Below are 27,242 nucleotides of genomic sequence, written 5' to 3'. Positions count from 1 at the left end.
CAGAGCTAGTAAATATTGGAACTGTGATTTGAGCCCAGGCAATCCAAGTCAAGCTCCCTTCCCCATCCCTCTGCCGAGCACGCCCTGCACTTGCTGGAGGAAAGATGGTTTGGTCAAGACCTTGCCCTCTGAGGCCTCAGTTTCCCCAGCTGTTGACAAAGAGGACCAGCTGGATCTCTGAGGAGTCCCTTTGGGCTTCTGTGATTGGGTGGATGTCGGAGCAGCTCTGCCACGTCTGGGGGTCCGGCCCGTGGGCAGTGACCTCCTGGCTCATGGCTTCCTGTTTTCGACCCCAGGCTCTTTCCAGCTTGCATTTCCTAGTTCTTTGTTAGGAACTGACCAGGCCCCCAAGGGCTCTAGACTGGCTACTCTCAGAGCCCAGGGGGCCTCTGAACCCCTCATACCTGGATGCTTGGACAGCAGTTTCTGGAACCTGAAAAACTGGGCTGTGGGGACAGTGGGTTGGAGTGGGAGCGGGGAATGGGACTAGAATGAAACGTCTGCACACACTCCCCTCTCACCCTCTGGAGGGCTGCAGAGTGGCTCCCTGGCCTCTAGAGTAACCTCTTTCTGTAGCTGCCCAAGGAAATATTGCCCAAATCCCAGTATTGACCTTCTTTGCCCGGAAACCGGTGGTCAGGCCTAGTTAGGGGCAGGGAGGGAGCTGGGATGGTGAAGGCAGATAGACCTTGAATTGTGGAAACACTGTGGTCTTGAGTAAGCTGAGCACTCTCTCTGGACTTCCGTTGTCTTAACTGGGAGATGAGGACACCCAGAGAGGGGAAAAGGCAACCATAACCAGCCTGAATTGGGGGAAGGGTTTCCTTCCTAATCTGTTTAATAGTCGATAATGGTCTGGATGATGAGCTGGGGGTTATAAGTGGATCGAATGTATAGAAACATTAAATGATAATATAATAAATTGTTATTCAGTAACTAAATCATGCAACCCCATGAACTGCAGCATGACAGGATAATAATAAATTGCTAACATTTTTTTAACGTTTACCAAGTGCCAAGCACTGAGTTAAGCCCTTTAGGTAATTTTACCTACCTACTATAATACTCAGGACAAGCCAATGAGGTAACTGTTTTTATCCTCCCCAGGTGGCACAGTGATAAAGAATTCGCCTGCCAAGCAGGAAACTTGGGTTCGATCCCTGGGTCTATAGGATCCCCCAAAGAAAAGAATGGTACCCCACTCCAGTATTCTTGTCTGGAGAATCCCAAGGACAGAAGAGCCTGGTGGGCTGCAGTCCTTGGGGCTGCAAAGAGTTGGACACGACTGAGTGACTGAGCATGCAGAGATGAGGAAACTGAGGCCCAGACAAGTGAAGTCATTTCCCCGCGTCACTCAGTATGTTCAAACCTAGGCATTCTGACTCCAGCTTGCCCTCTTGTTTCTGTTTTTGGTGGTGGTGGTTTAGTCGCTAAGTCGTGTCTGACTGTTGCCACCCAATGGACTATAGCCCTCCAGGCTCCTCTGTCCATGGAGATTCTCCAGGCAAGAATACTGGAGTGGGTTGCCATTTCCTTCTCCAGTTTCTGTTTTTATTTTTCTTCAAACATCTAAGGTGACCTTCTAGTTCCATCTCCTCCGCCTGGGGGCCCAGAGCTAGGGCAGGGGCTGCTGGGGTCTGGAGAAGGTACCCACCCAGTGGGCTGTGCCCTGAGGCTGGGCAAGGCTCTGGGGGGAGGAGCCTGGAGGGAGGAAGCTGTGGGCTGTGCGTGAGCAGGGACCAGGGATCCGAAGCTCCGAGATGGGGTGGGCGCTGGCAGCCCCGCCAGCAGAGCTCCTGTTCCTGCCTCCCGCCTTTCTGCCTCCCCGCCCACCTGCCAAAGGCATGGTCCACACAGTTACCCCAAGCCCGAGGTCAGCATGCGCTGCCCACCCACCCATAAACAGGTCAGCTGCTTCTCCCGCCCATAGTTGCCCTATGGCTCAAGCATTTGTTACTGCTGCCTCTGAGGGAAAATTCATTCCAATCTCAGTCCTCTCCAGCCTCTGTCATATGCATAAACATGCTTTTGCAAGAAGCATGCCTCTTCCGTTTCAGGAGGGAGGGTGGAGAAAGTCTTCCTGGGCTGAATGCAGTCCTCTCTGTTCACTCTGTTCACATTTATCGAGCACCTACTATATGCTGGGAATTGCCAGGTGCTAGGCTAGGCATCCGTGGGGCAGAGACAGTAAACACGTCCTCCTAGAACCTGTTACCATGGACCTGCCTTCTAGCATTCTTCCAACACCCACTGCCACTTCCTTCCTTCTACTCCTCACCTCTGCGCAGGGAGGGGACCCGCGCCTCTGCTATGGAGTTAAATCCCAGCTCAGCCACTTGCTAGCTGTGCTACCTTGATGTTCAGTCGCAGAGTCATGTCCGACTCTTTGCGACCCCACAGACTGCAGCACTCGAGGCTTCCCTGTCCTCTACCATCTCCCAGGGTTTGCTCAAACTCATGTCCATTGAGTCTATGCCATACATCCATCTCATCCTCTGTCATCCCCTTATGCTCCTGCCCTCAATCTTTCCCAGCATCAGGGTCTTTTCCAATGAGTTGGCTTTTCACATCAGGTGGCCAAAGAATTGGAGTTTCAGCTTCAGCATCAGTTCTTCCAATGAATATGCAGGACTGATTTCCTTCAGGATGAACTGGTTTGATCTCCTTGCAGTCCAAGGAACTCTCAAGGGTCTTCTCCAGCACCATAGTTCGAAAGCATCAATTCTTCGGTGCTCAGCCTTCTTTATGATCCAACTCTCACATCCATACATGATTACTGATAAAACCATAGCTTTGACTAGACGGACCTTTGTCGGCAAAGTGATGGGTCTGCTTTTTAATATGCTATTTAGGTTTCTCATAGCTGGAGAAGGGAAATGACAAACCACTGCAGCATTCTTGCCTTGAGAACCTCATGAACAGTATGAAAAGGTTACCTTGATGAACAAGTTGTTTATCTTTCCTGAGTCTCAGTTCATTGACCCTTCCTGCAAATATTGGCCAAAAAGTTCGTTTAGGTTTTATTACAGGAAAACCACTTTTTGGCCAACCGAGTATTGACTGAGCACCTACAGAGTAGAATCCAGCAGGGGCAGACAGATAATGGGCAACACCCTTCATAAGTATTTACACTGTAAATTGTGTTAAGAGGTAACTCTTAACACAATGCAAGGTGTTATCTTAAGGTGGATTGGAGTGGGGGCGGAGTCTGCAGGAGGCTGGGTGGCATTGAGAGGTGACAGTTGAATAAAGTCCAGAAGGAGCTGACATGTGCGCTCCAGGCAGGGGACACGGCTGCCATCCCGCGGTGGGAGCAGAGCTGGCCGGGGGGAAGCAGAGACAGGAGGCCAAGATAGCTGAGGCACCCACTCTGGGGGTGAGGGCTGTGGAGTAGAGGGCAGAAGTGAAGTAGCATGTTAGATGGTGATCAGTGCTAAGGAGGAAATTGGCTTTATCAGTGAAAAGGCAATAATCGTGGACACCTCGGGCTGCCTGCTGAGAGCCAGGCCCAGGGTCAGGTCCAGGGAGGCGTGTGGCTCTTCAGCACCCCGCAGTTCAGGCTGAGCTCTTGCATTTGTGTCTGATTTGTCTCCAAGACCCAGGACGGAGTCCTACCCCTTGAGCCCCATCTGTCTGGAATCTGTAGAGATGAAACCTTGAAACTCAGACTGGGTCTTGAACCCACAGTCTTTTAACCAAGATCACACACCTGGTCTCAGGACTTAATGAAGCTCAGGTTCTCCATGTCTCATCACAGAAAGAATTCAATGAGAGACGAGGGGATAGGTAAGAAGTAGATTTACTTAGAGAGAAACATGCTCCAAGGACAGAGTGTGGGCCATCTCAGAGGGCGAGGGCTGTGGCAGGGTACTGGCTTGTCAGGTTTTATAGAGCTGGGTAATTTCATAGGCTAATGAGTGGGAGGAGTATTTCAGCTAATTTGGGGAAGGGGGTGGGGATTTCCAGGAATTGGGCCACTGCCCCCTTTTTGACCTTTAAAGCTGAGGCTCAACGTCTAGTGGAAGTCCACTCGGCCACCATCTTGGACCTGTTTGGTTCTAATCAGTTATGTTGTGTCCTCAGGCTGTGTCATTCTTTTAAAGTCACCCCCGGCCCCCTTCCCTCCTTTTTCAGAGGTGGTCAACACATATTCCAGACAGGCTCCAGGTTGGTGCAGGATTTCTGGTCAGCCAGAAGGAACAGGGGAGTCCGGAGGGCCCCCAGTTCTCTCCCCAGAGGATCTCAGAGGTTGGGCTTTGCCTGTGCTTTTGTGCTTCCCCAGAAAGGCTTTCTAGTTCCTGACATGATCAGATGAAGGGAACACAGGCACAATGTGGTGAGTAGCCTAAATGGATTCCACTTAAAAGTTCAGAGATTGTGAACTTCCTACTTTTACGAAATATCCTTTTCTGAACTCATGGCAACCGTCAATGGTCATTGTTTAAAGACTCGACTTGGCAAAACAAAATCTTGGATGCCCTATATTTGCACTTCCCCCCATTTTTTTTTAATGTTTCTGCTTTACCCCAGAGGCTGGGTACCCCTGGCTGATTTCTACCTCCGCCAGACAGATATGGCATCTGTGACCCCGGGAGGTGCCTGCTTGGCACAGGGTCACGGACAAGACTTAATTGTCCTGCTTTTGGTCAGAGGATGCAGGTGGGGGCAGCAGGGGAGAAGAGCTCAAGCTACGAGAGGAAGTCAAGAGGAAGGGATGGACAGGCAGAGCCAGCCGACAGGAGGGCAGTCTCCCAGGCCGCAGGGGAAGGTTCCAGCTCAGCGGAGCCAAATTCAGGCAAGGCTGTGCATGGTGCATGGTAATGAGGCTCCAAGTGAGGCTACGGCTGAGCCAGCTGGACCCCATGGGCCCTGGGGCTGCCCTCCACCTACTCAGCTGCTGGAGCCACAGGCCCTGGGGTCCGATAGATGTGGGTTCCAAACCAACCCTGAGCTTCTGCCGTGCCTGGGGACCTTGGAGGTGTAACATATGCTGACCTCCTTGGTCCTATTCTGATCTGCAAACTCAAGTAATGGTGGCTGTGAGAACTGAATGGGATCGCATAACGCCTGCCAAAAGCAAAGGGGCAATCAGAGGCCCCCTGACTCAGCGAGAGAAGCACATTGGCTGGGGGGTGGGGGTGCCTCCTACTCTGTCAAAGGATTCTGAGTTAGTGGGGAGGAACTTGAACCCTCGAAGGGATCAGAGGCTGCCCCACACAGAGTTTGGCTGCCCCACACCTGTTTACTGAGCAGGGACGTTTGAGCCTGATGCTAACTGCCCACAGAGGGTTGTCTCCACTGAGGGGTAGGTGCCTGAGGAGGTGGGTACCTGTGTGCCCATTTTGCAGCTAGTAGGAGGAGGCTGAGATCCAAACCCAGAGAGCTTTATCCTAACTAAGGTGCTTGTCATTCTCCCACTCTACATTCCATTTACAAAGACTGACTGGAGAGGTAGTGAGTTCCCTGTCCTAGGAGATGTGTAAGTATAGACTTGGTCATCATTTAGTGGGAGATGACGGCAGGAATTATAAAAAACAGGTTGTGTGATTGACCCAGATAATTTTTTTTTCATTTAAAAGATCACTTATTGCACTACAATTATATATTTATATGGGATGTTCCAAAATTTAGAATTAGAATTTTGTAAACTCCTCCAAATTAACTTGTAAGATGTATTTTTCAATAGTAGTTGGCCTAGTCATAACAGGAAAACCATTCAAGAGAATGATAGAAACCCAAGTTCAGTATCATGATTACCTCTGGGAAGGGAGAGAAATTGGATTAGGCAAGAGCAGAGGGGAGCTTCAAACTGTGTATTAGTTAGACCTAGATAATATTTAACATTTTACTTTATTTTAATGTTTTTGGCCACACTGCATGGCACGTGTTCGAACAGGGATGGAACCCGAGCCCTCTGCAGTGGAAGCGTGGAGTCTTAACCACTGGACTGCCAGGGAAGTCCTCTAACATCATGATAAACAGGGACTTCCTGCAATTTTACGATAAGGACCTTGTCTTACCCTCCTTGGTCTCACCTGCTCCCAGGATACCTAGAACAGAGCAGTGTACACTGTGGTCCCTCAAAAATGGAAATAATGACAGGATGGAGCCACAGCCATGTCCACGTGGCTCAGTGAGAAAAGCAAGGTCCAGGGAAGTAGAGGGGAAACTCTGGTGCTGCGATGGGAGCACACCCTCTGCTTCCTCATCTGAATGCAGGTTCTAGGGCCACTTGAAGATGAGCAACGTGGGAGGTAAGACACAGGAGACCTGAGTTCGATCCTCGGGTCAGGAAGATCCCCTGGAGAAGGCAATGGCAACCCACTCCAGTATTCTTCTCTGGAGAAGCTCATGGATAGAGGAGCCTGGCAGGCTACAGTCCACAGGGTCGTAAATAGTCGGACATGACTGGACAACTAACACTTTCAGTTTCAAGTAAGACACCTGCCACTGTGACCAGCCTAGCTGGTGCTAATTGTTAGTTTTTGTTTTAAATTTGGATGAATAGCTGCTCATTGCCCATTTTTAAGTGTTGGGGTTAAAGATGCATGCGCTAAGTCAGATAGAACTGAGCTGAAGCTCTGGCTCTGTGAGCCTCAGTTTCCACATCTGTAAAATGGGAATAGTAATTATAGTTACCTCCTGGGGCCCGCCAGGAGATCCGGAGTGAATGTGTGGGTAGGTGCTTCATTCTGGGACTGTTGTTTAATCCCAAACCATCTCCCCTCAATGCCATCTGGTTCTGAAAGGGCTCGTTTGAGTTTCTCGAAGCATCTGAGGGGAAGGCAGACCCTGTTTTACAGATGAGGACACAGGTGAGAGGGTAAATGACCTCTGGAGAGAGAGTAATACTATTAATACTATAACAGCTATTGTTTATTGAGCTGCCAAGATTCATATATATAAATATACTCTCCTTGGATTTGCAGACAAGAAGTTAACGATAGCTATACCCATTTGGCAGATAAAGCAAGAGAGATTCAAAGAGGGGTCAATTGACTCAGGATCACCTACTTGAGAAGTTCTCGCCGGAACCACGTGACTTGCCTTTGTGGCTCACAGCTTTGTGGAACTTGAAGCCGGGGTGCGCAGAGGGGAAGCCCGGGTCCCTGTACCCCGACTTCGGAGGCTGACTGAAGGTGCTCTGTCCTCCAGAGCAGAACCGCTGGGCCTCACCCCCAGCTGCTAAACAAACTTCCTACCCACGGGCTGGACCGTGCAGGTCTGCCCCTGAGGGTTGACAGGAGGCAAGGATAAACCCCGAGGCCTCCCGCTCTGCCCGGCCAAGCCCGGCCACCTGGCGGGGGAGGCGGCACCGGGCAGGGAGCCTGTGTGTTGGTGAGCTTTGCCTGCTGACCGCCTGCTCCGCGCTGTCCTCTCCGCAGGAGTTCCTCTGCGACCAGAAGTACGGTGACGAAGAGAGCCTGCCGGAAAAGCTCGCAGCCTTTAAAGGTGAGCTGGGGCTGGCTGCCCGCCGCCCCCAGGAGAGCTGCGTGGCCCCCTGCCCTCACGCATAGCGTTCCTCACCCACGGGGGCGGGCTGCACCCCAGTTTCATCCAGAACACCCCTCTTCCAGGCAGGCTGTGAGACGGGGTGCCCAGCCCTAGGGACACCCCTCGCCCGCAGGCCCCGGGCCCACCCTGGCCCTCTCCCCCCGCCGCTGCCCAGCGTGGCTCAGCTTGGCTCCTGCCTGCCTCTGCCCAGGCCCCCCCTGCTCGCTCTCGGGGCCCCAGGACACAATCGGCTCTTTGTCACTGCGCTTGCCTCCCCTCCTCCGCGGTGGAGCGTCTCGGGAGCCCCTGCGGAGAATGGACGTTTGTGTCGCCACAGTGGGGCAGGGGGCAGAGTTTCTGCCCATTGAATCCCCAGCAGCACGGGATGAAAAGAAAACAGGGCCCAGGAGCCCGTGCGGGGCGGGGGCGGCAGAAAGGTCCCTCTGTTCTGGGCCCCGGGGCTTGATTCCCAGCCAGTGGCTCAAAAGGAGAGGAGCCATGCACAGGAGCCGCACAGACCCACCTTTGGTGCCTGGGAGATGCACTCCGGGTGTGGGAGCCCTGGGCGCGCTGGGGGACCACTCGAACTTGGCATTGTGGGCATCCTCGCTGCTCCAGGGCAGACAGCCGGCCAGTGCTCCTCGGACCACTTACAGCTCAGCTGTCCTTGAGGCGGGACACCAACGGCTGAGCATGTGCTGAGCGCTGACCTTGTGCTCAGGGTTGCAGATCTCCCTGCCTCAGCCCAGTCCAAGCCGCAAGGAGATAGTGCAGATGAAGAAACTCAGGCGCAGAGAGGTGGCATCATTTGTCTGGGGTCACACAGCTCACTTCTGGCAGAGTTGGGGCTTGAAGCCGCGTTGGTCTTACTCCAAAGCCTCTGCTCTTTTTTTTTTTTTTTTCTTTTTTTTTTCTTTTTTTTTTTTTTTTAATATTATTTTATTAGTTGGAGGCCAATCAAAGCCTCTGCTCTTAACCATTACACAATTGGTGCTTTTTACATCATAAAGAAAGAAGGAAGGAAGGAAGGAAGAAGGAAAAGAACTAGAACACGGAGGCTCCCACCCTGGCCGGGCCTTCTGCCCCTCCCCTCCTGGTGCCAACGCAGAGTGGCCGGTCTCTTTCCTTCACCCAGAATACCAAAAGGGTCACTCTTCAGAGGTGGCTCTGCGAGGAGGGATAGAGTCCCAGGGGGCTAAGGTCCACGCTCCTGGTCCTCACTGGAATGTAGGATGGGGTGCATCCTGGGACCACAGGAAGGTACCTCGGAAGTGAAGGGAATGTGGAAGTTTTAAGTCACTCGCTCATTTTATGAGCCCTACTAGGCAACAGGCCATTTGGGAGGTGGGGGCACAAGGAACTCACAGGATGGCCTCTGGCCAAAAGAGCCCGTGTCCTCTGGGGGAGGGGTGGTGAAGAGAGAGCAAGGGAGTAGAAAGTGTGTCAGATGATAGTAGGTGCTTTGTGGGGGTGATGGGGCCCAGTTAGAAAGGTTGGGGGCCCCTGAAAGCAAGAGGAAAGGCCCTGAGAGTCCCTGGAGGGACATTCCAGGCAGAGGGGTGGCAAGGCTAGAGCAGGAGCAGGTGGGAGATGGGCCAGGCGCCGCAACATGCTGCTGGGGGCAGCAGCAGGGATGGGGGGCGTCGCGGGGGAGAGGCAGGCCTGGAATCTGGAGGGCAGACACTTGTGAAGGCCATGGGGCCTTGCAGGTCCCTGGGAGGACCCTGGCTTTCTCATGCTAGCTGCTTGGTGCAGAAGAGACCCCGAAGGTTCCGCCCCCTGTGGCAGGGGCGACCTGCCCAAGGCCACGGGACTTCCCTGCGCACACTGCCTTGTCAGGAGATTCCAGGCTCACTCCTCTGACCTCTTGATCCGGAAGGTCGAACTCCAAGTCTCTAGTGAGGTTTGTGGGGAGTGTCCGGGTACCCCTGGGCACTATACGTGCCACCTTGTGGTCAAGGGCAGGTCCATGGGCATTTGTCCCAAAAGAGCATCAGGTTCTCAGTGGTACCCATGAGCCCCCCACAAAAGGTCAGAACTGTGGGGACTTCTTAGCCTGGAGGTTCTCGCACCCAGCTGCCCATCTGAATCACCTGAGATGGTCTGAAAACCCACCAGTTCCTACCCCCAAGATCTGCTTCCCAAATTCTGCAGATCCACCTCCCCGGGGCCGGGCACACATTTCAGTGTGTTCACAGACGGTTGGGATGCGGCCAGCCCGCACTGCCGGGGGCCTGGGGGAAACCAGCTGCCCATCCTGGCAGAAGGTCAGAGTGGGCCCCTGGCACCTTGCTCCACCTCACCTGCTGTCAGAGGGTGCAGCGGGGGTGAGCCCTTTCTCCAGAGACAACAGCTGAAATGACAGGACTTGCATCGAGCCCCCACGTGGGATGAGGAGGCTGGTGTGGGCCCCCTGAAGACCCAGCCAGTTACCCGCCAGGGGAGTCACTGGTGCCCTGCTAATGCCAGTTTTTGCTCTGTGATTTCCAGAGAAGTACATGGAGTTTGACCTGAACAATGAGGGCGAGATTGGTGAGTGAGACCCCGGGGGTGCTGGGCCAGTGGGAGGGGAGGCTGTTTGATGGGGGGAGGGTGGCAGGTCTGAGGGTCCCCCTGCCTCACGGCCTGTGGTTTCCCAATGGGCCCTCCTTCCAGCATTTCTTCCCCTCCTCTGTCTTCTCTCGTTTTCCTCCTTTTTGAATATTTTTATCCTTTTTTCTTTAAAAATGAAATGTGAAAGTGTTCATCATTCAGTCACGTACGACTCTTTGCGACCCCATGGACTGTAGCCCGCCAGGCTCCTCTGTCCATGGAATTTTCCAGGCAAGAATACTGGAGTGGGTTGCCATTCCCTTCTCCAAGGGAGCTTCCCTACCCAGGGATTGAACCTGGGTCTCCTGCATTGCAGGCAGACTCTTTACCATCTGAGCCACCCGGAAAGCCTCTTTAAAAATAGGGGTTATTAAATTAATACATCATCACCATAAAATGGTTCGGAAATCACCACAAAGCATAGGGACAAAATACATCACCACAACCCCACCTCCCAGAAATAGCTTCCTTCCATTCTTTGTTCTAATAACAAGCAGTTTTATACAGCTTTAGAACCTTTTTTAAAAAATAATATATTGTTTGTATTTTGACATATGAATCACTTTTTTGAAATATAATTAATGGCTGCATAATACTCCATTATGGGAATGAACTATAATTTATTCGGCCAAGGCCTTAGCATCGCCCGTTCAGATGATGTCCGGTTTCAAGTCTTACTGATAATCCTGTGAAGGACGTCTTTGTACGTGAATCTCTGCCCACACAACTGATTACTTCTGTAAAGTAAATCTCAGGAATTAGGCATTCTGGGTTAAAGGCTTTTGAAGCATCTTGCCAAATCACCATCCGGAAAGGTCTTGCCAGTTTAGAGTCTGGCCCGCAGCATGTGGGGAGCAGTTCACTCCTTCCTATAGAGCGTTGCCCAGCTTTCACTGAAATGTCCTGGACATCCTGGCACCTCAGGGTCTGACACCAGAGCGGCCCACCCTGCCTCTCCGGGGAGCTGGTCCACCACTCCCCCGGCCCTAAAATTGGCCCCCGCCCTACCCCCACTCCGCCGGTTGCTGACCCATTGTTCATGGAACAATCTGAAGGAAATTGCCTCAGATCTTGGGAGCCAGGAGGTCAGAGGCAGCAGCTCCTCGGGGTGCCTCCCTTGTTTTTCTTGAATTTGGTTCATTTGTTGGCTTTCTTGCTCTGTGGGCTGTTCTGGGCCCCATCTCCCTTCCAGCAAGGTGGAGCCTGGGACTGTGGGATGGGAGAGGCAGGTCGGGGAGAAGCTGGCAGCCAGCACCCGGGAAAGCAATTTCTGAGGCGTGGATCAGGCCAACTCCCTGATCCCACTTTGCTGGACTGTGATTTCCCGAGTGGCTGGAGCAGTGGGCTCACGGTCACCTGAACCTCGGGCAGCAGCAGAGAAAAAATAGGATGAAGAGAAGCTGTGTGCCAGGGGCGTCCAGTGCATCCTCACTCCACATGATCCCATTGACTATTTTATCACTGATGGCAGGAGGTTCAGAGAGGTTAAGGAGTTTGCCCCATGTCCCACAGCCAAGAATAGCAGAGCTGGATTCCAACCCAAGTCGGTCTGACTTTAGATGCCCATGTCCCTAACCCCTAGTTCATACTGCCACTGAAGAGGGCAGGGAGGGTGTGATGGGCTTGTTCTCCCAAGAGGAGAAAAGTCATTGCCTGTAGTCTCCAGGGAAGGACCATCCTGCCGGGCTTCTTCTGGGCATGGGGTGCCGCCCGGGAGCTTCTCCACTCGGCCCGGCAGCCTGTCCCCACTTAACAGTTCTGCTTCTCCTCTGGCAGATCTGATGTCTTTGAAGAGGATGATGGAGAAACTTGGGGTCCCCAAGACCCACCTGGAGATGAAGAAGATGATCTCGGAGGTGACAGGCGGGGTCAGCGACACCATCTCCTACCGAGACTTCGTGAACATGATGCTGGGGAAACGGTCGGCAGTCCTTAAGCTGTGAGTACCTCCTGCCTCTCCTGGGGTCTCTGGAGGCAGAGTCACTGTGTGTGGAGAGGTTCCTGGCTCAGGCACCTCAGCCAGTCCCCGGCCAGAAGGTAATTCACTTCTCTGACCTACTGGGCAAGGTTCTTAACTTCGCTGAACCTGATGTCTCTCATCTATCAAATGGCCCAGTTAATAAGTACCTGGACGGCAAAATGAGCCCATAGCAGAACCTAGTGAAATCAGTGCTCAGTAAGTGGCAACAGGGATGATGATGACGATGATGATAAATGCACAGCTGAGACCTTCTGACCCTCAGCTTCCTCATTTGTAAAATGACTTTACTACCCCACAGATTGTTGTGAGCATAATCTAGAGCCAAAAACCAGCTCAAAAGGGAGGTAGTGGTCAATCTTGATGCTATTTCTTTTTTTTCAATTCTGCTTTTTTAAAAAAAATGTTTTTTTGGCTACAGTGGGTCTTTGTTGCAACACAAGAGTCCTTTGTTGCTTCTCTAGTTGTGGCATGCAGGCTTCATCACCCCACGGCATGTGGGCTCTTAGTTCCCCAACCAGGGATTGAACCTACATCCCCTATGCTGCAAGATAGATTCTTAACCACTAGACCACCTGGGAAGATCCTCTTGATGCTACTTCTTGCTACTGAAATGACTGGGAATATTACTTTTGGTCCCTGAGCCTCGGTTCCTTCACCTATAAGCCAGCGATGATCATATGTATCTTGCATGAAGTGTTGTCCTGAGGGTTAATGACATAATACATATGAGGAGTCAAGTGCAACACCTGGCAGATGACAAGCGCCTATTGTGTGGTAACCAAAATCCCAGTTTGAACATACTTCCCCACCAGAGAGCAGCAGAGAAATTCGTTGGAGAGTCCCAGAATATTTGTTGAGACTGTAAAGGACACTCGCCTGGATTTTATAAGATTAATTAAAAAAAAAAAAAAAATTGAAACATAGTTGATTTATGATGTTGTGTAAGTTTCAGGTTTATAGCAAAGTGATTCAGTTATACATGTGCATGCATGCGTGCTAAGTCGCTTCAGTCATGTCGCTTTGCAACCCCATGGACTGTAGCCCACCAGGCTCCTCTGTCCATGGGATTCTTCAGGCAAGAACAATGGAGTGGGTTGCTGTGCCCTCCTCCAGGGAATATTCCCGACCCAAGGATTGAACCCACATCTCTTGGGTCTCCTGCATTGGCTGGCAGGTTCTTTACCACTAATGCCATCTTGGAAGCCCAGTTATACATATATATATATATATATTTCAGATTCTTTTCCATTAGGGGTTATTATGAGATATTAAAAGACGCTTCCTCCTTGGAAGGAAAGTTATGACCAACCTAGACAGCATATTAAAAAGCAGAGACATTACTTGGTCAACAAAGGTCCGTCTAGTCAAGGCTATGGTTTTTCCAGTGGTCATGTATGGATGTGAGAGTTGGACGGTGAAGAAAGCTGAACGCCCAAGAATTGATGCTTTTGAACTGTGGTGTTGAAGACTCTTGAGAGTCCCTTGGACTGCAAGAAGATCCATCCAGTCCATCCTAAAGGAGATCAGTCCTGGGTGTTCATTGGAAGGACTGATGTTGAAGCTGAAATTCCAATACTTTGGCCACCTCATGCGAAGAGTTGACTCATTTGAAAAGACCCTAATGCTGAGAAGGATTGGGGGCAGGAGGAGAAGGGGATAACAGAGGATGAGATGGCTGGATGGCATCACCGACTCAATGTACTCGATGGATTTAGGTAGACTCTGGGAGTTGGTGATGGACAGGGAGGCCTGGAGTGCTGCGATTCATGGGATTGCAAAGAGTTGGACATGACTGAGCGACTGAACTAACTAACTAATGGGGCTGGTCAGAGCATTTAGTGTGGGGCAGGATGATCAGGAGGTGTGGTAGGAAGACCATACAGGTGAGATCACACTGCACCTGAAAGGCGAGGTGGTAGCAATAGGAGTGATGATGCTATTAAAATGACACCTAAGATTCAGTGGATATTTACTCTGTATTGGGTAAACATGCCCCAGTCTGCATGTTGACTCCTTAGATTTGTCATTTATGAATTCAACAAATATTTATTGAGCACCACCTCTGTGCCAGGAATTATACTTGGTGCTGGGGAGCCATGAATTGCTTACATTCTAATGACAGGAAACAGACAAAAACAAAACAAAACCCCCAAACACCAGGCTGCAATAGTGTAGCATACAGAAAAATAAAGTGGGCAAGAGGAACAGAAAGAGGTGGGGGTAGTGGGTAGGGAGCATCTCATTGAGAAGGTGGCATCTGACCAGAGCCCTGAGTGAGGGAGATGTGAAGAGATGAGCCAAGTAAAAATCTAGAGGAAAGCATTCCAGGTGGGGGAAGCTGCACACGCAAAGGCCCTGTGGCAGAACCTGCTTTTATGCTCAAGGAATAGCACAGAGGCCCTTGTGCCTGGAGGACACTGAGTGAGGATGAGTCTGCAGAGACGGGCAGGGGCCAGGTGATGTGGGCCCTTGTAGTCCATGGTTGATTTAGCATTATTTGTTTATTTTTGGCTGTGCTGGGTCTTCATTGCTGCACGTGCGCTTTCTCTAGCTGCAGTGAGCGGGGGCTGCTCTTCTTTGTAGTGTGTGGGCTTCTCATTGCAGTGGCTTCTCTTGTTGCAGAGCACAGGCTCTAGGCGCATGGGCTTCAGGAGTCGCAGCTCTTGGGCTCTAGAGCACACAGGCTTCAGTAGTTTCAGCATGCAGGCTCAGTAGTTGCAGCTCATGGGCTCTAGAGCACGGGCTCAGTAGTTTCAGCATGCAGGCTCAGTAGTTGCAGCTCACGGGCTCCAGAGCACGGGCTCAGTAGTTGTGGAGCCCAGGCTTAGTAGTCCTGCAGCACGTGGAATCTTCCCAGACCAGGGAATGAACTCGTGTCCCCTGCATTGGCAGGCAGATTCTCATCCACTGCACCACTAGGGAAGTCCCAAGGAGCTGACTTTTAAAAGGCCTGCCCCGACTGCAGTGGAGGAAGAGTGGCAGCAGGCAGGTCATTAGGAGGCTCAAGCACTTGTCCAAGTAAGAAATGAGGTGCTCAGCCTGGAGGGGCTGAAGTGGAGGAGTGCAGGGGCTGTTGGAGTCGGGAGTGATCTTGGAGGTAGAGCTGGCAGGGTTGCTTCCAAGTTTAAAGGAAAACAAGGAGTCTGGTGGTTGTAAGGTCTGGGTTCTGAGTTGACTCAGTGATGAGTGATGGTGCAGTTTGCTTTGAGAGAAGAGCAGGGGGCAGGAGAGAATTGAGCTCAGTTTTGACGTATTGCATTGGAAGTACCCCTAGACACACGAGGGGAGAGGTTGAGGAGGAAGCTGACTGTGCAGGTCTGGTGCTCAGACAGAGGTCCTTTGTGGATGATCGAACTTTGGATGGGATTCAAAGCCAGGGGGCTGAAGCAACCTACCCAGGGAGGGAGTCCAGAGGGAGGAGGGCACGGTCAGTTGGAACAGCTCCAGGATGTAAGTGCATTTGGCATCATCACATTTAGTTGGAAACACTGAGCATCCGTGGGTTGAGTGTCTTGCTGGTGGCACCAGTTGGGAAGGAGTAGGCCTGGGATTCCCTCCTGAGGCTCTACCTTGAACCCCCACCCTCTGCTCCCCAGACTTCACTGTCAGAGCAGTGGGAGGTTTTTGAAGATCTGAAGGGGTTTTGAGCAGAACCACAGCACAGACTAGCCCTGCCTCCTCCAGGCAGCATGGTCGGGGGAGGTACATGACCCAGAAGTCTGAGATCTGGAATCTCATCCTGCCTGTGTGGCTCTGAGTCACATTACCCCTTGGCACCTCAGTATTCTCCTCTGTAAAATGGGACCATCTGCCTGCAGAGGCTTCTGGGAAAATCCCCCTGGAGAGAGGATGCAAAGGCATTCTGTGGTGGACCCTGCAGATGTGAGGGCCGGGATGATCTTTCCCTGGACGAGGAAAAGAGTCCTAATCCTGTTTTGTGTTGTTTTTCTTTTTTTTTCCTCACCCCTTCCAAACCAGAGTCATGATGTTTGAAGGAAAAGCCAACGAGGGCAGCCCCAAGCCAGTCGGGCCCCCTCCAGAGAGAGACATCGCCAGCCTGCCCTGAGGACCCCTGCCTGGACCTGCCCCGCCCTCCCCACTCTCCTCCTCCCTTCTCATCGCGCCCTTCGTGACTCATTGTGACCTCTTATTCATTTTGTTTGGTCATTGTGCGTTTGTTTTTTCATCAGCAGAATCAGTGATCTCTTTGTATAGCACAAATGGTCTGCCTTAAAGGGGCCCTGGGTTGGGGAGTCCAAATCGCCTCCCTCTCTTTTTCCCTGCATCTCCCCTCCCTGTGCAGAAGGGCTGACATTAAACCAAAAACCAGACGGGACAGGGCCAGGCCAGGGAGACCAGAGCCTATGATTCCCACACTTGAAACTGGTACTCTTTGTCCTTCCAGGTCTCTGAGCTAAGTCCTGACATCCTGGCCTGGCCCTGATGAAGACCTTAGCCCACTTTCAGAAGACCCTGGAATTGGGATAAGGCTGCAAGTCCTCGTTAGGGTTTCCTCAGACAGCTCTGTGATTCTAGGGCTCTTGGGTGTGCTAAGATGTGGCCACGCAGTGTCCCACCTCCCCGGCTGATCTCCCCCAGTCCACGCCTTGTCTTATTCTCAATGAGGTGACAGAAGGAGACGAGGAGAGGGGCTTGGCAATGTGAGCCCTTCCAGAAGGATCCAGAGGAATCCTCTAATCTTGCCCCCTGGCCACACCTTTACAGGCAGCTCAGAAGGAGGCTGCAGCACCCCCCGGACCCTTGCTGAGGCTTCAGAGGTAGAGGGGATCCTGGGGCCTTGGGGAGGGCTTCAGCTCAGTCTAGTCCCACCTTTCAGGGAGGATGCTGAGGGCAATCAGGTAGGAGGGTGAGGACTTCAACGCTCATGGCAAAGAGAGGCAGCACACCACTCTTAGGCCAGGAACTGAGAAATAGTTTGCCTAGTCTGCTTGAAACCTGACTCTGCTTCCCCGTTTGCCTTCACACCTTCCTTACACCATTCATTCCTTCTTCATTCATTCACTCAACCACTCAACAGATATTTATTGACAACCTGTTACAAGCTTTAAGCCCCCACCCCCACCCCACTTTCTCCTGACATGTGCTGTGCCCACTGTCTCTCTCATTCATCGCTCTGTTTCCACACCACTCAAAACCTTGAGCCTGGGAATTGGATCAGGGTCACCTGTGTTTTTTATTATGGACTAGAGTTTTAGAGCCCTGAGCCACCCTGTGGGTTAGCTGGGGCAGGCCTCTCAGCTCACAGGTGACAAAACTGTGGTGACCCACAGGGATTAAGTGCCTTGTCCAAGGTCAGGGGTTTATTTGGAGATGGGGGATCTGGATTGGGGCCTGGGCGTTCAGATACCCCCTGCCCCTGCCTCATCTCTGCTCTGGGCTGGCCTCAATCAGTGATGAAAACAAAGGAAGGGACAGGGAGGGACAGTCTCCTAAGTCAACCCTTGGGGAGGGCCCTGGGCCAGGATTCACCCTTCCTAGTGCCTCTGAGGCAGGATCAGCAGGACCCCCAGCCTTGACCCCCACCTGGATTCTGTAGTCCCTTCCCCTGCCCACTCAAGACTTAGATGCACTCATCCATTGCACATGTTTACAAGCACCTGTTATGGGCCATTACTGAAAAGGACAGACTCATGGAATTTAGAGTCTAGTGGGGAATTCAGACCCCTGTGATGAATGTTGGGAAAAAGGAAGCTATGAGGTGACTACATTGCAATCCTAGATGCCTAACTGGACCCAAGACTGGGCAAGAGTCCTGCAGAAGCCTTTGAAAAACCTTAAGTGGGAAGGTCTGGGGGCTGTTGGATGCTGGAGCCAGTGTGATCTCCCTGTGTCTCCTTTGACCCATAACCAAGGACCCAAGGAGCTGACTTGAGGCAGTTTTTGAGGAAGTGGGTAGAGGGTAGGGGAAATGGCCAGGTTGGATTAATCCACTGGTCTCGACCAGTTCAGGAACAAGATTATTCAGCCATGACTGGCTGATCTTCACTCTAAGGAGGTACTTCAAATGCATACGCCTAGTTGAAGTTTAAACCCCAGCAAAACATTCCTCCCTGTAAATGTAAAATCTCATCCCCACATCTCCTCCCCTGCTCCCCTCCACCCCTGAGATCCTTAGCTGAGCAAGTGTCTGTCTCCACTCCTTCCCACTGCCTCTGTCCTTTCTGGGACAGACTGAGATGTTTCAGCAAGGAAATGCCTTCCTTGACCATTCGTCACAGTGTATCTGTACCTCACTCAGACAGAAGGGCAGAAGCATCTAGGCTTATTGCAGTGGTTACACACTTGACAAGATTGCAGGCAGCCTCTTTGAAGGAGGAGAGCAAATGGGCGTGTCCTCAGCTTTTTGAAAGGGCAGGGAAGTGTTCTCTCATTGGATGGGGAGTGTGCTGGGAAACCCCACCAGTTCCTTCATCATTTCTTGGAATTCACCTCCTGAAGGGAGAGGGTCTCAAGAGTGGTTCCTGGAAAGGGAGGTCTGCATGTATTTTAGGCTGTGGTTATTAGCTATAGGACTCTTACTTCTTTGGCTAAGGGCTCAGCTTCTTAGGTGTTCAGCTGCCTTCTTTCTGAAAGACCAAATCTAACTAATGTAACCAGCAACTTGGGGACTGCCACGTATGGCTTTGTCTCTGCCATTCAAAAGGAAGGAGTGTGTCGGGCAAATTCAGGTGGATGCAGTATGTGTGTGTGTGCATGTGAGTGTGTGTGATGCTGGATATCATCTCTACAGACTGGAAATAAAACAGACAAACTTATCAATGTCTTGACTGGTGTATTCTGGGGATGGTTTTGACACTCAGGAAATTCAGAAGAGCTAGCTCAAATAGTGACAGAGTGAATGAATGTATCTGTGTACCAGGCTGTTAGACATTGAACTTCCTTTACTGCACACAGCAACCCCACGAGTAAGGTTCTACTGTATCAGCCTTGTTTGGAAAATGAGAAGCAGGCTTGGAGGAGATAAGCAGTTTGCTGAAAACCAAATAGTAAACAGGCAGAATATGCCCCCCTGGAGCTGACCCATGTGATCCAAATTAAGAATCTGTGTCCTAGAGCATCTATAATATTCCACTACAAAAATCTCTCTGTTGGACAGTGTAATAGTTGGCAATCAGCATATCCAGACATGCGGAATTCTAATCAGGCTTTCACCACTTGTTGACTGAGGGGAACAGGGGAATCTTCTTGACTTCTCTGTGCTTCTAGTTGCCTCATCAATTAAATGGCAATGATAATCCCTAGGTAACTAGGACGTCTTGAAGATTCAATTATACATGGCTCAGCTGGTAAAGAGATCGCCTGCAATGCAGAAGACCTGGGTTCAATCCCTGGGTTGGGAAGATCCCCTGGAGAAGGGAAAGGCCACCCACTGCAGTATTCTGGCCTGGAGAATTCCATGGACCGTACAGTCCATGGGGTCGCAAAGAGTCGGACACGACTGAGAGACTTTCACTTTCACTGGCTCTTGCTCCAGAAATGACTACCTTGAAAGCAGTAAACAAAGCTGATCGCCGGGGCCCTTTAATCTCCCCTTTCAGCCTTCAGAAACACTAGGGGCGAGGCCCCGTCCCATCAACTTTCTGAACATCTTTTCCTTCCACACCCCGTCCAAAGCCTTTCTCAGGAGCTGCCCCTTGGAAATATTCGTCAGGTTCCTAACATCTTTGAAATCGGAACTATTAACAACCACCTACATCCAAAGATTACTGTGAAGCCTCAACGAAACGAGCGTGGATATCTCGCGCTTGCACTACCGACTAAAGGAAACCCACACCAGGCGAGTCCACGCCACCTGCAGACTACAGCGGCGGCACCTGGGAGCAGCCGGGCGCAGGCGCAGTGACTGCCAGGCCACGCCCCCTACTCTTCCGAGCCGACCAATGGGAGGCGGTGGTCAGGAGGCGGCCGCGCGACTTCAGAGGGCCCTTTCAGCCTTCCTCAGCCACGCCGCGGACCGAAAGGCGTGCCGTCACCAAAAGCGCGCCGGAAGTGCGAGTTGTGCAGCTCGTCGCAAGCTCTGAGGGGAGGAAGTTGGCCTCGGAAAGACCTGGACTGTGTGGGCCAGGCCGCGGGCGGCGGCGGTGGTGGCTCCTTTCACCAACTGAGGGCCGCGCGATGGGAGACGAAATGGATGCCGTGATCCCTGAGCGGGAGATGAAGGTCAGGCGTTGGCCAGGGCCTCCCACCCTTTCTTAATCCCGGTATTTCCTTGGCGCCTCCCTAACACGGGAAGCGCGGGTGTCCGCTACCGTCTCCTGACTGAACGGTGTGAGGAGATCCAAATTCTTGTTACCGCGTCGTGGAGCGCTCTGCCGTGCAGCCGGCGTGAAAGCCCCATGGAATGTACTTTCCGCGTCCCCTGTTGGTTTTGTGCGAGCCTCCTGAGTTATCGTAGTTACTTTAATGTGGTCGTCCGAGTATGGGAATAACTGTTGTTTATTGAGCGTTTACTTGCATGCCAGGCACTGGTAACTATCACAGCAACCCTAGGAAGTACTTGTTAATGTAAAGGAGCAAATAGAGGCTCGGAAAGTAACTTACTCAAAGCCGCCTTTGACAGGCGGACTGAAATCTAGGTTGTTGTGAGCAGTTTTAAATATTCTCTCTCCTCTGTCGCTGAACTAGTTCAAGCCTGTAACCCAGGCTTGCCTAGTGCAGACCAGGGATCATCCCTTATCCTACAGGAGTTTTTGTTGTGTTTTTGTTTAGTCGTTTCCGACTCCTTGGGACCCCATGGACTGTAGCCCCCGGGATTCCCTTGTCCATGGGATTTCTCAGCCAAGAATACTGGAGTGGGTTGTCAAGCCTTCCTCCAGGGGATCTTCCTGACTCAAGAATTGAACCCATGTCTGCCACCTTGAAGGCGGATTCTTTACTGTCTGAGCCACCAGGAAAACCCACAAGTCCTTTAATTAACTAGAATCGGAGACCATTCTTGGTACTGGAAATCCTCTTGAAGTCAGGAAGCGAGAGGACGAGATAATCCAAATCTCAGCTCAGTTCAGTTGCTCAGGCATGTCCAACTCTTCGACCCCATGGACTGCAGCACTGCCAGGCTTCCCTGTCCATCACCAACTCCCAGAGCTTGCTCACACTCATGTCCATAGACAGAAAATATTAATAAGTCATAGGAAGATTTTAGGCATTTGGACAACAACTCACCGAAATGAGGAAGTAGTATAGTAATCCATACCATGTTAAGAGTAGAAGTCTCTTCTTGAGAATCTCTGCCAAGGGTGACCAACCCAATAAGAGTGTGCCCTGTTCTTCATGTAGGTTGGGGGCAGAAGGATAAAAAGGTTTTAGAACCACAGACTCAGAAAATGGTGGTCTCCCCTTGAGTTTCTGATTACCAACACCCAGAAGTTATCAGGATGAGAATTAACAAAAAACTGAAAACTTTATGGTGCTGGAGAAGACTCTTGAGAGTCCCTTGGACAGGAAGGAGATCAAACCAGTCAATCCTAAAGGAAATCAGTCCTGAACATTTATTGGAAGAACTGATGTTGAAGCTGAAGCTCCAATACTTTGGCTACTTGATGCAACTGACTTATTGGAAAAGACCCTGATGCTGGGAAAGACTGAGGGCAGGAGGAAAAGGGGGCGACAGAGGATGAGATGGTTGGATGGCATTACTGATTCAATGGACATGAGTTTGAGCAAGCTCCGGGAGTTGGTGATGGACAGGGAAGCCTGGCATGCTGTAGTCCATAGGATCACAAACAGACACGACTGAGCGACTGAACTGAACTGAACTATGGTCTCACCTGGAAAGCTGTGTGAATTTCTGATCACCATACGCAGTTGGAATTAAGAAGATTATTTCAATTAATCTTATACCAAATATATTTAAACATCACATCCAAGGAAATTAGTATGTGGGGATCCTGTAGAAAACACCATGTAGTGTAGTGTAGTAAAAGTCACTCAGTCGTGTCCGACTCTTTGTGACCCTATGGACTATATAGTCCATGGAATTCTCCAGGCCAGAATACTGGAGTGGGTAGCCTGTCCCTTCTCCAGGGGATCTTCCCAACCCGGAGATCGAACCCAGGTCTCCCACATTGCAGGCGGATTCTTTATCACCTAAGCCACAAGGGAAGCCACAGGAAACAACATAAAGGTACACAAATGAAGGCTGAGAAAGGCTGTCTTTGGTTTTTATGTCTTTTAGAGTGTAAGCAAAAGGAGATTTACATTCTTTTCACTAAAACCTTGATTTAAAGATAGGTTTAGAATTGAAGGGGAAAAAATATGTATAGTACAACTTAACGTGTGCATGCTCAGTTGCATCCAACTTTTGCAAGTCCATGGACTGTAGCCCACCAGGCTCCTCTTTCCATAGAATCTTCTTTGTAAGAATATTGGAGTGAGTTGGCATTGCCTCCTCCAGGGGATCTCCCCCACCCAGGGATCAAACCCGCCACACAGTCCTTACTCTCAGGGTAATATATATTTTTCTGTACCAGAATATGACAAGTAATCTAATGTTCTGTTTTCTCTGAATTGATCTTGTTTTGACCCTGCACCATAGGATTTTCAGTTTAGAGCACTGAAGAAAGTGAGAATCTTTGATTCTCCTGAGGAGTTGCCCAAGGAACGCTCAAGTCTGCTTTCTGTGTCCAACAAATACGGCCTGGTCTTCGCTGGTGGAGCCAGTGGGTTGCATGTTTTTTCTACTAAAAATCTTCTTATTCAGAATAAACTGGGAGATGATCCTAATAAGATAGGTAAGTTACTTGGTTTATGTTGCATGATAGAGAGAGGAGCATAATGAAGTGCTAATGTCATTTGCTTCCCAGGTTTTACATAGTAAGAGTAAAACTACTGTTAGTCCTGAGGTTGATCCCCAAGAAGAGGAAGTGCTAGATGGGCAAGCCTTCCTGGGTGTTCTCTCTGGTCCTTTGCATTTCTCTTCTGCTGACTTGTTTCTCTGAACTCAGAGGGAAGAACGGCTTACCATTGTTCCACACATTTTATTTTTGTTCACTTCAACTTGGATTCTGGCTCTCTAGGAGAAGAATTTTGCTGCATGGCCTTTTAGTTGTCACAACAGCATCATCCAAACAAATGGGAATGTTTGGAGCATTGTTGCAAAAATATGGTACAGTACTATTTTCAACCAGGGCTCTGGCCACAGTTGGTTTCCCCAGGCTGTAAGAGGGAAAGTCCCTACAATACTCAGTGCAGTATTAGCCATCTATAAGAAAGCTGCAGTTCTTCTGCACAACTTGGTGTCAGCGTATGTGTGTGTATGTTTATGTAGATGCAAAAATGATTTCACATAGACCTGAATAGAGAGAGTTTGTGGCTTTTGCTTCGAACATTCCGTCTTCTGCTCTGTGTTTTTTTGTTTTCAGTCGATAAAGTTCAGAGCTTGCTGGTTCCTATGAAATTCCCAATACATCACCTGGCCCTGAGCTGCGATAACCTCACACTGTCTGTGTGCATGATGTCCAGTGAATATGGTTCCATTATTGCTTTTTTTGATATTCGCACATTCTCGAATGAGGTAAGCTGCCAGCAAACTCTAGGGACCTAAGAAGAGTGCCTGGTATTGAATCATAACCCAGAAGTTCCTGGTTGACCTTTGAATTCTTTTTCTAGATTTGAATTCGGGTTTTTAAGAGGTCCTTAATTATAGAATCATAAATCAAGATCTTTGAGATAATAGGGACTTCAAGAAATTATTTTGTAACACCATGTGCCCCAGGGTGCTGTCATTTCTCATTTACACTTGAGACAGCCAGGGCCCAGGGGCCCCTAAGTGACTTGCCTGAGGCCACAGAGTTAGTAGACAATGTCAGAAGTTCCTGCATACTAGGTTTCTGGCCTCCTACTGCAGCGTTCTTCCATTCCAGGCTGCTTAGTAATGGTAATAGTCAATAAGATCGAGTGTTTATATTGACTGCGTGCCAGGCCCTGTGCTAGTGCTTTGCATGCCTTGTTTTCATTCATGCCTGCCCCTCTTGGCTTTATACTAGCCTTATACACTTGGTATTATGGTCTTCATCTCAGAGATGGAAAAACAGGCCCAAAGAGTTTAAGTAACCATCCAAGAATCCAACAGTACTTGGGGGATTTTATTTGTTTGAGGCACTTTTTTTTTTTTTTTTTTTTTTTAATAGAAAGGAATAGCTTTATTCCTTTCCCGGGGAAAGGGGGATGCAGCAGGCTCATGCCCCTGAAAAACCGTGTCTCAACCTGAGGCTTTGGTGAGGAATTTTGTAGCAATGGTGCAACGGTGGAGTTGCTGATAGAAGATTATAGTGTTAAAAGGGCCTGCACACCTTTAATCTGGTCTCATGTGATTTCTCTTTTTTTTTTTTAATTTTTTGATTAAACATTTAATTTTGTTTTGGGATATAGCTGATTAGCAGTGTTGTGATAGTTTCAGGTGAACAGTGCAGGGACTCAACCATACATATTGAAGCACCTTTTATATCATTAATCTTTCATTAGCCTTTTACAACAAATCTTTCACTGAGGCTATTTTGGAATTTTGAAGCCTGCTGGGGCTTCTGCATACCAATTAAAATAAGCGCAGTATTTTAAGATGAGCACTCTCTAAAATTCAAAGGCCCAACACTGTTAAGAAGCAGAGTCTCAGTTTTTATTTTGTATCTGCTCTTTATCCATTGTTTTGCATTTGTGTATTCCCTGTTGAGAGTCCCTCTGAGTATGCTACAATAATTGATGGCCATTTTCAAAATTATGTTAAAATTGTCTGTAACAAATAGACTGTTGTATCAAGCTACAGTTTTTTTTTTCATGGTCATGGGGAAAAGCGAACTGTAATTTGAGAAAATTTGCATATTCAATAATTTTCTTGAACCATTGAATGTCTCTGTATTTATCTATTTATTTTTGCCTCTGGGCATTTGTTTTAAAAGGCTAAACAGCAGAAACGTCCATTTGCATATCATAAGCTCTTAAAAGATGCGGGAGGCTTGGTGATTGATATGAAGTGGAACCCTACAGTTTCCTCCATGGTGGCAGTTTGTCTGGCCGAAGGCAGCATTGCAGTCCTACAAGTCACAGAGACAGTGAAAGTGTGTGCGACCCTTCCTTCCACAGTAGGAGTAACATCTGGTGAGTACTAAAGTCTGTTATCCTGTAACATATGGTAATGGTCATCTATTTAAAAATTAATCTCTGAGGAAAAAAGCAAATGGGGCTCTTTGTCATCCTTGTGTTTTGGTAGAACTGGAGAGTGTGTATTTTATTTCTGTAGTTACTGTCCTTTAAGCCAAATAGCACACATGATTTACCTTCAATGTGCTTGGGTTTTCTGGAGAAATGTTTGGGTATAGAAAAGTTTGGTTTAGAACTGTGTTGTTTAAATAATTATTTTGACCTAAAAGATCAGACTCTGAAACAGTCATTTGTACCTTAGGGGGAAAATATTAGAAAATATCCAATAGAAGCAAGAGAAAGATTTCTTGATATTTGAAAACCTTTTCTATCCTCCTTGATTTATCTAAAGACTGGAGTTTTCTGCACTTTACAACTTTCTGGGCAATACTCCATTGAAAAAGCATTTTTAGCAACTGATTCAATGGCCCAGTAATAAATCACAATTTGATTGTGTCATTGACATGATGTTTCTTTTTTCACTTTACCAAGTAAGGATGATCCCCCAGTCTTCCGTGGACTGACAGAAAGAGGAACACAAAGTGGTAATTGTTGTCATTTAGTCGCTAAGTCATGCTGGATTCTTGTGACCCCATGGATTGCAGCATGCCAGGCTCCTCTGTCCATGGGATTTCCCAGGCAAGAATACTAGAGTGGGTTGCCATTTCCTTCTCCAAGAGATCTTCCCGACCCAGGGATCAAACCTGCATCTGCTGTATTGGCAGGTGGATCTTTGAGTGCCAAGCCACCAGTGAAGCCTGAAGTGGTGATTACATGGCTGTTTTGGTACATATCTCCTGGTTTGCTCCATTTTCTTCCGTTTTTAATTGGTAGCATTCTCTTGTTTACCCAGTGTGCTGGAGCCCCAAAGGAAAGCAGCTGGCTGTGGGGAAGCAGAATGGAACTGTTGTCCAGTATCTTCCTGTAAGTCTTGATTTGGGCTTCAGAGCATTTTTATCAAGTAACTGTTCTGGTCTTGGTTTGGGAGTATCTTTGCTGTTTTTTTCTGTTAAAATATAATTTATGTTCATTGCAACAAATCTGTCTGTACACAAGAGAATGCAGGAAGGAGTTGTCACGTGTCGACTCTGTCATCCTTTCCCTGTGGTCTTCCAGAGATAACATTCATGAATACTCTTCAGTATAAATTGGCAGAGAATCTGTGTATGTCTGATCAGACCTGGAGAGAAGGAGAGGCTCGTGGGCAGTGCCGAGGCCTGTGATGATGTGTATTCACCCTGTTCTCTGCAGGGTACAGAGTGGTGAATGTGGTGGAATAGGTTTGAGGTTCAGGTTCTGTTTCTTCTTTATCATCACCAAAAGTCATTACATGAAATTTGGTACATGTTCTTTTAGGGCATTAGCCTGTAAAACGATAATGCAGTTGTTGGATTTGTGGTCTGGTGATTGTTTGTTTGACACTGTTTTTTTTCAAATCTCTTTCAGACTTTGCAGGAAAAAAAAGTCATTCCTTGTCCTCCATTTTATGAGGCAGACCATCCCGTCAGAGGTAACACATCTGCTTTTCTTACTGGGCTAACGTCTAATGAGGCATTGTCTGTCGTGCAGAAATGGTAGACCATGTGAGGTGCCTGCATACCGGCTCAGGAAAGTGGTGGTGCCTCCTGTGTGAAAACTGTCGTTATTTCAGTTAGCTAATTAGGTCTCAATCCCTGGGATGGGAAGATCTGGAGAAGGAAGTGGCAACCCACTCCAGCCTCCTTGCCTGGGAAATCCCATGGACAGAGGAGCCTCGTGGGCTACAGTCTGTGGGTGGCAGAGGTGAACACGACTACGTGACCAAGCACAGCATACACACACAGTTACGTCGCTAGAGCAGTAATTCTCTGGTAGATGCCTGTGTCACTTGGTTAATGACATTAAATGGGTCCTGATATATATTTTTTTTAATTAGAATTCTTGATTATTTGCCTTGATTATCATCTCCTGGGGGGAAAATACCACTCTGGAATGAATTTAGGCTTTTTGAGTCTTTGTGAATTATATTTAGTGAAGTCTG

At 49.4% G+C, this 27,242-nt stretch overlaps 2 protein-coding genes across 5 annotated transcripts in view; both read left to right on the top strand.

Moving 5' to 3' along the window:
• Nucleotides 1-18,843, top strand: part of AIF1L (allograft inflammatory factor 1 like) — a 28,203-nt gene extending 9,360 nt beyond the window's left edge. Inside the window, exons 3-6 of the mRNA XM_065928234.1 lie at nt 7,386-7,452; nt 9,985-10,026; nt 11,863-12,025; nt 16,046-18,843. Of these exons, the coding sequence (XP_065784306.1) occupies nt 7,386-7,452; nt 9,985-10,026; nt 11,863-12,025; nt 16,046-16,133 (360 nt within the window). The 3' untranslated portion in view covers nt 16,134-18,843. The remainder of the gene's footprint in view (nt 1-7,385; nt 7,453-9,984; nt 10,027-11,862; nt 12,026-16,045) is intronic.
• Nucleotides 18,844-20,100: 1,257 nt separating this feature from the next.
• The window catches only part of NUP214 (nucleoporin 214), an 84,670-nt gene continuing 77,528 nt past the window's right edge, over nt 20,101-27,242 (top strand). For all 4 annotated transcript variants that reach the window (XM_065928233.1, XM_065928232.1, XM_065928231.1 and 1 more), the window contains exons 1-6: nt 20,101-20,248; nt 22,623-22,818; nt 23,449-23,600; nt 24,982-25,180; nt 26,076-26,146; nt 26,669-26,732. In XM_065928233.1, the coding sequence (XP_065784305.1) occupies nt 20,204-20,248; nt 22,623-22,818; nt 23,449-23,600; nt 24,982-25,180; nt 26,076-26,146; nt 26,669-26,732 (727 nt within the window). In that variant the 5' untranslated portion in view covers nt 20,101-20,203. The remainder of the gene's footprint in view (nt 20,249-22,622; nt 22,819-23,448; nt 23,601-24,981; nt 25,181-26,075; nt 26,147-26,668; nt 26,733-27,242) is intronic.

This window comes from Muntiacus reevesi, chromosome 3, assembly GCF_963930625.1.
Source record: "Muntiacus reevesi chromosome 3, mMunRee1.1, whole genome shotgun sequence".
Lineage (NCBI taxonomy): Eukaryota > Metazoa > Chordata > Mammalia > Artiodactyla > Cervidae > Muntiacus > Muntiacus reevesi.
The sequence above is the reverse complement of the archived record's forward strand: the minus strand, read 5'-3'. Positions and strand labels throughout refer to the sequence as shown.